General features: G+C 34.9%; 1 protein-coding gene across 1 annotated transcript in view; it reads left to right on the top strand.

Moving 5' to 3' along the window:
- The window catches only part of Smp_123750 (putative kynurenine aminotransferase), a gene marked incomplete at its 5' end in the record, with an annotated part of 32,602 nt that overhangs the window by 10,238 nt on the left and 10,255 nt on the right, over nt 1-12,109 (top strand). The window contains 6 exons of the mRNA XM_018793177.1: nt 2,446-2,626; nt 4,444-4,771; nt 7,348-7,439; nt 8,721-8,772; nt 9,979-10,080; nt 11,303-11,599. Coding sequence (XP_018647715.1) covers nt 2,446-2,626; nt 4,444-4,771; nt 7,348-7,439; nt 8,721-8,772; nt 9,979-10,080; nt 11,303-11,599 — 1,052 coding nt within the window. The remainder of the gene's footprint in view (nt 1-2,445; nt 2,627-4,443; nt 4,772-7,347; nt 7,440-8,720; nt 8,773-9,978; nt 10,081-11,302; nt 11,600-12,109) is intronic.

Here is a 12,109-nt window from a genome sequence, read left to right on the forward strand (position 1 = left end):
AATTGGCAATCATCTAAAAGAACCTCAAGGAAAATGGATACTTAGAGAAATTGACTGCAGAATATAGAAAGGGTCATCTTAAAGACAGTGAAAAACCGACTGTTTCCAAAAAAACCTGTCTTCCTCTGGTTTTCGTTCAAGCTAGACGTGGTTTCCAAAAAATTGATGTAAGAACCAGGTCGACATTGCAAAGGAATTTCACTGTAGCTTAATTGTTTTTACCATATTACACCAAATATTCGTCAATCTATTTAAAGTTAGATCTATGCCCTTCCGAAATCACCTCCAGTTGGATATATGAATCCACGTGTATCTATGGTAGCAAATGTACAGGAAAGACATAGAGAAGGGCTTCGACCAAATTTTTTGTACAAATTCCGAAGAGCGTTAGTTTGAAAGATAGTAAGGTCTTTACAAGTGCAATCGCCAAGTACCTTATGAATTGTGGATATAAAGTCCCGTACCAGCTGTTCATTCAAAATAACGTCAATTTTGCTCCGTTTTGCACTGGCAAACGCTTCCGATCTGACCTGTGTTTACGAGAAGATAGCATAATAAACGTTTCTCTTCCATGATGACTACAATTGTGATCAAACAATTCTTTTTTTAACACCGTTTCCATCTCTTACCTAATCTTATTAACGCTCACATATTTGTCTCTAATTATGTTGAATAGTTATACAGTCATTTATTATCTTTATTACAGTTGCGTAATCTTTTTTTCTGAAATTTGAACACCAACAACTGTAACATTGGCTCTTCTATTCTATATTGGTGTTATTTTCGATATATAAATATATATTAATCTTAACTATGTTTGATACTATGCTTTGTATTCTGTACCGTTTATAAATTTCAGTTCTCTTTCGAAAACATCTAAACTTCATTGACTAAATTGTGTTAACTTTTGTTTACAATCACACTACACCTTGTAAATTTAGCCTGTTTGGAACTCAGATGATCAGTTGTGAAATAAAATGAGTTCATTTTATTTTGCTAACCTTGTTGTTCTTGCACTGTTCAAATTTACCTAGGGGGTGGTTGTATAAAAATAACCAATAAAGTTAACCGATCGCAAATTGTGTGGCGTCCAGATACCGGTTACGCAGTCAGGAATATAGTCAAAAGTGAGGTTTGTCCTCCAAAGAACGAAATTACAACACGTACTATAAATTAGAGAATAACACACATGTATTAGGAATTAACGAAATAAACCAAACATATTCAGGGTAGGCAGGCTATTCAGTGTAAATAGTTTCAGTGTGTAATATATGTGCTTACTTGATGCCTGTTACTCCACGTTCTGTATAGGCCTCTAATTAGGGATATCTAGCCTACTCTATCTTTGTCTCCTCTTTTGCTCTGAAGATTTCAAATTGTGGCTTGGCTTGTGATGGAGCTTGATGATTTCCATGTAGTGGGATCTGTCCACTTCCGGCGTCTTTTGGTAATTTCCCCTTCAGCTGGAAGCTGGTTTGTTCTTTACTACAGTAGGTTAATGCTGATGGTGTCTGGCCAACGGATCTGAAGTATCTTGGGTAAACAACTGTTTATGAACACCCGCACTTTTTATGATGATTGTAGTGGTTTTTCAAGTTTCAGGAAAGCAACTCAGTTGCGAGGAAGAAAATGAATCGAAAAACTGGATAAATATAAATATACTAACTTTAGTGACTAGCAGCTCGTTACCGGTTTCTAAAAACAGATAGTAATAACATGAACTGCTGAACATTATTAAGTTATATAATTAATGAATAAAGAGGGGCGAGAGGGGAAGACATGTGTGTTAAGCAGATTTAACACAGAGAATAATTATCCTAGAAACTAATTTGTCTCATTAGGTTTTTATTGATTTTATCGTAAATATTTGAGTAGTTGTCATTTAGTGCATTAAATAAACTTCTGTCGTACAACTGGATTATAAGTTACTGATTTGTACCAGACCATCAATATTGTTTTTATGGTTATCGATTGACTTCGCGCTGTTATTGATTAAATACTTGTGTAACTAAATTCTTTTTGATGATCTCCGTATATTTGGTCTTAACAATTGAAAATAGTTCAAAGTCGTGTAGTTTATGATTGTTGTTACTCAACCAGTTATTCTATACTTCATAATCAGTTCAGAGTAAGAAGAGCAAATGTTGGAAACTAAGTGTAATGATGGTAACTTTCGATAAATTTTTGCGCGAACACATGCATATTAGGTTCGTGCAATGTCTAGTACTGTCAGTCAAGGGAAATCCGCCGAACATTTTCCCGTAGTTTTTACTTGTATACAATTAGATAGTTGGGTGTTAATCATTCGCTTCTTGAAGTGTTGTTTATAATAAAATTGTAGTATCACATTTCCACAGTTTCATTTCTCCATTTATTTCATAACAACAAAACCTATCCTCTTTAATCAGTAATAAATATCAGTCTTATCTTTACTAATTTGTTTAGGTCTTTATCATCGAGGTAAATGCCCTAAAGGAGACCTTCATTGTAATTTTCTACATGTATTTCTTAATCCTGGAGAAACCAGTAATGATTTGCAAAAAACTTTGTGGCGTCACGTAGGTCGACTTATTAGTCCAGTGGATAATAATGGTCACGGTGATCGTGGACGTCCTTCTACAGTAAAGTAAGCTTATCTTTGAATGATTATTAGCTAATTTGATCTAATTTTACATTTGTTTGTTACGAAGTCATAATAGTTTTTGAAAATTCCTTATTTTTCAATAATGTAATGCGAATTTATCAAAATATGGGATTTGCTGTAGCCATATTGCTCATCCCCAATTCGACAATAAATAATTTTATAAATAGTCGTTTAATTTCCATTGTAATTATTATCGGTAAGAGTGACTATAGTAAAGTACATTAGGTGCTTATTCATTTGAATTTACGTGTTGATTGCTTGTGGTTAAAGTTGATAAGTGAATCGATATACATCACGTTCTAAGCTTATGAAAATTGGTGGTAATACTGTTATGTTTTCTAATCATTATATCAGAAATATCTATTCTGTATGTGAAATATCGATATATGGAGCTCCCAGTTGGTTGACGGTAATTTCTGTTTATATAAGATTGAAGATTTTTGTAAGATCACCCAACTGATGGTAATTCGAATAGACGAGATGTCTGATACATAACAACGCTTCAACGTTGATAATCCACACGGCTAGTAGAGAAGACTGTGGTATGTGCCTCTGATGTCGACAGATATAAGTAGTATGTATCGCCAATCGAAAGTGGAATGCGTGGTGGCAGAAGGTTGAGAAAATAGAAAAGAAGAGAACGAGAACAGAGAGTGATTGATATGCAAACGAAGGAACAACAAGGTCTGAGACAATTGATGGATATTTTGCAAATGAATTATTTGCTATATGGATCCCAGATTTTACCAAGATATTCTGTAATGTTGTATCATAATACATTTGGTTGTCCCCACTGGTGTTCTCGTTCACTACAACAAGACTTTCAGGCTAAATTTATTTTCCATAAAAAAAGTCAAAATATTGGAAAGGAATAACTTATCATAATGATATGCAATGACCTTGTAGCCATGTAACTAAGATAGCAAACTGATAGTGATAACAACCAGTTAGGTAACAGCAATTGTTATTACGGAAATAAGAATTAGGTAAATGTCATTGAGGATATCTTGTAGAAAAAAAAACAAATATTTAATGACAAGAAGCTAAATAACCTGATCTGTTCTTAGTACCCTCTCCTGTTTAAAATGAAAGAAAAAAACCATAACATAATAATAGCCTCTGCCAGGGAAGTCCTACTCACTGTCTTCTCGTGTCACTAATGTTGTTTACGAAATTGAGAGGACGAAAAGCGAATGTCCGGCGCTTTAACCGGGTTGGTAGACACGGAAAGTTCACCTTGGAAAACCCTGATTCCAAACCAATGGTGCACATGGGCTCCAGTATCCTGAGGGAACAAATAGCGTATGAACCAATTGTCGGTCACCGGCTACCATGGAACTGCATCTCCTTACGATGCTCCACTGCCTTGTGGATCAGATCTGTAGGTCAAAGGCTCGGGGTGTGGCCCCCTAAGAAAACCACCTGCTTCAGTTTGGGCACCTGGGCAGTATCACAGCCCTCACACAGATCAAATGAGATTTGTGAGGCGCATATTTATCTGATGCTTCCTTGTACCAATATTTATGTGTTTAAATAAATAAATAAATAAAATTTGTTTTCAGTAGTGAAAAATATTCTGGAGATTTCTTGATTTATTGTTGACACTTATGTAGAATTTTTTGTGTAGACGGATTTAAGCTTAGTGGCGTGTAGGACGTGAAATCTAAGTGTTATTAATTGTAAAATATTTATGTGAATTGTCAAGCTGTTACCAATTATTAATTGGAGACATCAAACACTGGTCATTTAACTTCTAATTTCTGTTCAATACCTATGTAGTTTACTTCTCTGCATTTTAGATCACATTCCAACAACTCATCTCTTATCCATCGTCATCAGCATCATCGTGATAGACGTGAAGTGCGAAGACAATCTTCTACCTCGATCTCTTCACATTCACGATCCTCTTCTCCAATAGGGAATCATCATTCATCTCGATCTAAAAATAATTATAAAAATTCCCGTCTATCTGAATATCACAGTCATAGAAAATCTAAAAGAAATAAGCATACTAGTAGTGGTAGCAGGAGATCTTCTTTGAATCGTTCACCTTCAATGTTATCTTCATCAGTTCATAAGAAGCACAAAAAACATATGAAAGAAAGATCTCACAAGAGAATAAAAGGTGTCAAATAATCATAATAAAAGTATCTGTTTCATGTATACTCATCAAGAGATTGCTTGTGTTGTTATTTCTACAAATCAGTATTGGGGTTTCACTGTCGATATGATTAGCGTCCAGTAGTATTAATAACAACAGCAGTAAAATAACAATAAGAATCCTGTATACTCTATTTTGTTTGTAATTACCAGTTAGTTTTCTCTTATTCAATTTAAATATACTTTTATTATTATTATTATCATCATTATTGTATATTTTCTTTGTAAATAGTATTTTGTACTGAATGTATAAAGTGTTTGTATATGTTAGTCATATTCCTGGTACTGATCCATGCCTTATGGTTAACAAATATTTGAAATTTCAATAAAAATGAACTCTAGAACAGTTGTTCTTTTTTAATATTTCGTTTATTTCAGTCGTTTGTGTGTTCTATCCAATACTCAAACTGTTTTAACTCGACATGTTTGTGCGTGCGTGTGTGTGTATCGGTTATATTCTCCAGTCATCTATGGTACTGTTAAATCGTATTTACGAATTATTCTATTTATTGCTTTTTCTCTTTAACCTTAATGATAAGTTCCAAGGGCTCGATGTTGTAAGGTGTGGTATCCGAAATCTGATACTAATACACGATATAGTAAGCACTAACCCCCCAACTGACTGCTTGAGCGAGAAAGTGTATTGAACTACCGAATAGAATGTACAAATACTCATCCATATATATATATCAGTTTATCCTTAGGAAATTGACTCAATAAAATGCACTTGACCTTTAGTTCATTCCTGATTGCCGTCGATTGATCATTTGCTACTCCTGATTGGCTCTCCATGTCACACGACCATAAGTGTTTCTAAAAAAATAAGTATTATCAAATATGTACGGCTAAGTAAGTCCAGCTGTGCAAATTGTTTAGATATAGCAAGCTAAGAAGCAAATTATCTATGGGTGTAAACTACATTCGAAGTTGCATCTAAACTAATAGTGGAGTGATTACTACAGCTCATTGTTATTGAAGAGGTAATCACTGCACAAATCATTGGCTTCGTAATCTTGAAACAATAATCGAGTCTGACCTTTGAATCATGATTTACATTATTGGGTGACAGGCTTTAGGAGTGCCCCAAATGCCCTGGTACGGCCGAGAGTGGGGAGAGTCTGCTCTCCCTCTCGAAATGCTCTCATATGGCCACGCGAATATATAGCCTCTGCCAGGGAAGTCCTACTCACTGCCTTCTCGCACCACGGGTGTTGTTCACAAAAGTGAGAGGACGAAAAGCGAATGTCCGGCGCTTTAACCGGGTTGGTGGATGTGGAGGATCCACCTAGGGGAGTTGGAAAACCCTGATTCCAAACCAATGGTGTACATGGGCTCCAGTATCCTGAAGGAACGAATGGCGTATGAACCAACTGTTGGTCACCGGCTACCATGCGACTGTATCCCCTTACGATGCTCCACTGCCTTGTGGGTTAGACCTTTAGGTCAAAGGCTCCGGGTGTGGGCCCCTAAGAAAACCACCTGCTTCAGTTTGGGCACCTGGGCAGTATCACAGCCCTCACACAAATCGAATGAGATTTGTGAGGCGCATATTTATCTGATGCTTCCTTGTACCAATATTTATGTGTTTAAATAAATAAATAAATTTAGGTGTGCAAAGGGAAAAAAAGAAGATTGTCCATTAATGAGTGGGCGAGTACGATTGTTATTCTTGATAATGACATGTTAGTTGCCTGCATTATCTCGAAAATGGATCGTAACAAATTTGCACGATTATTGATACATTAGTAAAAAGGCAATCGACATCGGACGGATCAGCACCCAAAACTATCATTAATAAATTTGGGACGTGGCACAAGACAACCAACAGAATGCCTTGTCATTTTCGATGCTACAAAGGAAGAGCTATGTTTAGAAAAGAACAGTTGGGTGAAATAGGAAAAGTTTAGAGGAATGTATAAAAACAACTAACTAGGGCTACATTTTTTCGTAGTAAAATAGCCTGAAAGGCTGTGTTATCTGTTCTTACACAATTATGAGTTTAGTCAACTCTCATTGCCAGCTGTTGAGTGAAATAATCGCTGTAGCTTGTGATTAGCATCAAACGTAATCGACTTTTAATTTCAGTAAGAAAAGTCATAAACGTCGCAGTACGTTCATCTAAGTTGATAAGTTTGTAATAACATGTAATTAGCAAACCTGTTAACGACTAATTATGTGTCAATTAAGAAACTTAGGTATATTTATCGTAAAAAATTTTGATTTTTGAGGATTCGTCTCGAGCAACTGTAAAATAACAGTTGAAGTGATCAGAAACCTACTGAGATTATGCAAAACACGAATTTGACTCGATAACGAATAATAGTCTTAGTTCGTAAACACCTATCCTTTCATGTCTATGTGGTCAGTTAATATGACTTCGGGATTATTAATGTTTGTAAACACTACTCAGTGTAAATATTTTCCTGATCCCTTATTGTGTGTCTAGGTGCTCATTGATAAAAATATATATTAATTTATCGACTGTTTATGTGTATCAGTGTAATATTAATGGCATAACTTTTCTCTTTTATAATTCTAATTAGGCTAAAGAGAATTGTACAGATATCCCTAATGAAACACGATCTGTTATGATTCTTCCAGCTGCTCGTATTCTGAAGCAAAAACCCAGTATTTGGTATGTATCTATGTATTCAATCAGACGTTTGAAATGTTCTTTAATTAAAAAAACTCGTTCACTTTCACCAACTTGTTCATATTCTTAATATTTAACCGAGTTTTGATAATTGCAATGAAAGCATTTAGATACTAGTGTGTTTTCTCTGTTAGATAATTTAAACTTATGAACCTTAACTTAAAGCTTTGAGCATTCACTATTAAGATGTATATGAATTGATTACTTTGTAGTGACTAACGTCATGCTTGCCTAGTCTTTAATGCTGAGTGAACTCGATCGACCGAAATTTGCGTCGTCCGCACGGATCTTAGTGACTCGTGGTTGCTTATAATGTGTTGAGATATTAAGTGGTTGGAGATATGTAAGAGGAAATCCTGGACCTAGGTTTAGTGTTAGTTGTAACTTGTCTGCATGGCGTATTCGCAATTTTTAGAAAATTAATGCTGGAGGCATGTTTCAAACCTAAAACAATTGGATTTATTCCGCGTTTTATAGATCTATTGCAACCATAGTTATTTGTTCTTTGTCTACTTGTGTCTTGGTTGTTCATTTTGTCTTGTTTCTGTTGATTGAATCCAATGTAACGTTCGGAGCTATTACGTCTAGATTTCTGTGTTTCTATTGACTTGTGCGTTGTTCTATCTGCTTATCTCTGCTTCTCAGTCATCAAGAACATATGATCTGGTACTAATTTCTGTCAGTCCATATATCCCCACTTGACAACAAAGGAAAATCAATAGAATGAAAAACGATGAAATCTAAATTGTAATTCTAATGATAGTAAAAACTGAACAAAGGAATTCTGGTTTAGAAAGAACAAATGAAATTTAAAAATGAAAACTGTGAACTACTCGTCCTGGAAACGAGTCTTACTGTTGTATTACAGTCGATTTGAAGTCATGTCATCTATGCATTTCAGACATTGATTACAATTATCTCGAACCCTAGCCAGAACGTCTATAGCTCTTGATGTGATTTGGTTTAATAATCATTTCATGAAGTAATTCTGTGGTTTCGTCTTACTATTTATAACCTTACCTATTATGCTAGTCCATCATTACATCTCGCAGTAGGCCTCTGCGTCAACTCTCAGAATTTAACCATAAGTGCACTTCTGCAAGTCAACACTTCATGCTATCAGAGTACCTCTTGTTTTAGTTATTCATTCACGATGAAAGCTGTCCTTTTTTGTACCGATCATTATTGTTTCATTTGCTTGTAATCTAAGTTATATTCTAGTCGTTTGTTGTAATTGTATTGATTTTTTATTCTCTTGAACAGGGTGGAAATTAATCTTGCGGTGGCTAAATACAAACCAATCAATTTAGGTCAGGTAACTTCTACTGTTAATTGAAAGATGAAACTAATCAAATTTCTTTCAATGTAAAGTGGTTTAAATTATCCTCTTGTTGGTATTTTGACTGTAATTTGATCAATCTTAGTTGGAATATTTACATCCTGTGCGAATCGCCTAGCTATTGTAGCACAATTTAATGTAGGACAAATATAATTTGGCTAACAGTGGAATACAGAATACATGTTTCATCCTATTTAGGACTCATCAGATGAATATACTTGCATCCCAGGGTTGATGCTTATTCCGAGACTGGTTTTCACAAGTCAGTGGCTATCTAAACTCAGTAGTCAGGTGAATAACGTTAAGGCGTTGAAAGTGAACGGTACCAGGTTCGAGTCCCGGACTTAGCATCAACTCCGAGATGCAGGTACACCTAGCTGGCGAGTGAAAAATGGAACGAAACACACATCCCTGATTCTACGACTAGCCAGATTTCATCTATTATATGTCAAATGAATAATATCGTTGTATGAAATTGATGTGTGGGCGAGAATGACAGTGATTGGTTGTCTTGATGAGTCAGACATTAGATAGGATGACAGGTGTTATATGTGTTATCTATATATTCCCTTATCTGGAAAGTTATTGATGGACTGTCATTGATTGACTGTTCCTTATGTCGGATTTCGGTGTGGAAATATATTGACGTTGTAGTCAGGCTAATCTCGTGTTCTTGATCTGAGTTGTGTTGAAGTCCTGTAGAGTAGACACTGGGTGGGAATCTAGTGTAGATATTCGTCTAAGGTAAATTAATGTCCCACATACGTGTAGAAAGTGAAAGGACTGTTATAACCAGAACCCTAGCGTTATAACAAGTATCCTTACGTTAATAACAGAAATATACATATTTTTCAATAAATCCAGCTGTGTAACATTCTTAGAACGGTCCTCAATGTTGTGATGTTTAGATTTAACTCTTAATGTGTACACATTCTTGCAGTGTTGTTACGTTCCTTCCTCTCCCTTTACTGTATTAGTCTTCTTTCATAAACGAATGTGTGTCATTGTCGGTCAACAAAATCTAAGGAGGTAGTAAACTAATGGCCGACCAACCGCCAACTTTGAAATGTTATTACTGAATATACCCCTTATCCTCAAGTTATCTTGGTATATATATATATATTACGGAAACAATTGTTTTTAAGTTCTGTTACAAAGCAATAATTTGATCGTAATTTATAGGGCTTTCCGGACATTCTCCCAAAACAACATGTTCTTGAAAGTCTATCCATGCTTGGAAAACCCGATGTTAGCCCATTTCTTCATCAATACACTAGATCTATGGTAAGTGAATTAATTATTATTGAAATATACTCTTTTTTCTCTTATGTCATGACTTCATGACAAATGTGTTTGATAGCCTAATAAAACTCTAAAATTGAATTCGTGAGTTTTGATTATTAGACCAATATTTGCTAATTTTTAATCATGTTATCACAATCAATCTCTTTGTACCAATTTGTTTTTAGAAAGGATGTAGGTTTTGTTCTACTGTGAAATGTTTTTACCCCTCGTTGTGTTGTGTAATATTTGAGTTGAATCGCATTACACATTGTTGGTGTCGTATTTAAGTTTGTACGTATTTAACCATTCAACACAATGATTAGTAAACATGGTTTAGAAGGGGTTTGACTGTTGCCTGATTAAGACTGACTATCAGTTGCATTCATTTGTGTATTGACTGATTGGAGATTATAATTCTTCATTAATTAAAATGGTTGAATTACGTGTAAGCTTTTCTCAACTGCAACCTTCATGATACGCTTTATTGAAGAGTTATGTAGTATTGCTTACCTGTACTTGATAGATGATAAAATTTCATTTTAATAAAGGAACAGTAAGGAAAACATGGCCGTTGTTGTGAAATTAATTGTCCATCCTTTTAATTGTTGCTAAACAAAGACACTAGGAAAATATCAGTAGTCTTGATAAAATAAGCACGGGAAGTGTAGTTCAAAAGATAAGAATGGAATTTCAGGAATAAAGATTTCAATATAATGATAATAATGACGAAACCTAATATTTAGAGGGAGTTCGTAAGCCACAATGCCCATATCGCGACTCAGATTGACCAAGCGGGTTATAATAAAACTTATGGTGAACTGTTTCAGTTTGATATATTTGTCAACGTGATGATGTGTTTATTTAATCAATGGAGTAAGTGATCGTTCATTGTAGGAGCTTTGACAAATATATTTTGATTTTAGTGGTTACACCTCACATTGGCACAATGAGAGTTGGGAAGGGGTTGGATTAACCTGATTATGAAATAAATAAGAGTAGTAAATTTCAACTCAATTCTACACAAGAGAAAAAATCAGATCAGTGAATGAGAAGTATGGAATAACACAGCTTTAAATTCGTAAGGAGATAATAAAGTGAATGTAACTGCGCTACTGTGATCGATTTCATATTGATTGTACATGTTACTTTTCATTCGTTCATTTCGTTGGCGATTATACTTCATTGGTGTTTTTTTTAATGTGCGTTTTTTTTCTTTTTTCAGGGTCATCCGCGTTTAGTGACTGTGTTATCTAAACTGTATACAAGTTTTTTAAGATGTGATCGTAAACTGTACAGTGAATCTGGAAGTCTTCAAGTGGACTCATTTGGACCAGACAGAGAAATCGATCCTTTAAAAGAAGTTATTATAACTGTTGGTGCTTATGGTTCGCTTTTTACGGCTATTTCAGCATTAGTTGATCCTGGTGATGAAGTGATAATTATGGATCCAAGTTTTGATTGTTATACTCCAATGACAGTAATGGCTGGTGGTGTACCGATTTATGTGCCACTTCGACCGGTCGGTAGCATTTAAGTCAATTATGTTAAAATTACTTTTCATCATATTGACTGAAAGTACTTATTGAAAAAATCGATAAGGAGTAAACAATTCCTTCGTTATGGTTTTAGGATTTGTTATGTGTATTAAAGACTTCACTGGGGATCGAACCTAGAAGTTCCGGATGTCACGGTTAACGCTTTTTATTTAACTTACTAAGTTATCTATCTATTTTCTTATTGTAAACTCAGTCACTTAATAATTTATGACTCACTCATGTACACATTGTTGGGAATATGCAAAATACACTCTACACATTCTGTGTCTAACATGCAAACAAATGAGTAATCGAACTCAAGACTCTGGAATCTCTCAAAATATGATACAGTGATTAGAATTGCTTTTAAACGGATGCAATTTTCACAAAACTACCATTCCATTGTTTTGAAGTTAGTGGAAGAGTTATGAAGCTGAATTGCAAGGACGAGCCTAAACAAACATGTCTATGACCTTGACAGGCTTTTAACATAT

Source organism: Schistosoma mansoni, chromosome 1 (assembly GCF_000237925.1).
Source record: "Schistosoma mansoni strain Puerto Rico chromosome 1, complete genome".
NCBI lineage: Eukaryota > Metazoa > Platyhelminthes > Trematoda > Strigeidida > Schistosomatidae > Schistosoma > Schistosoma mansoni.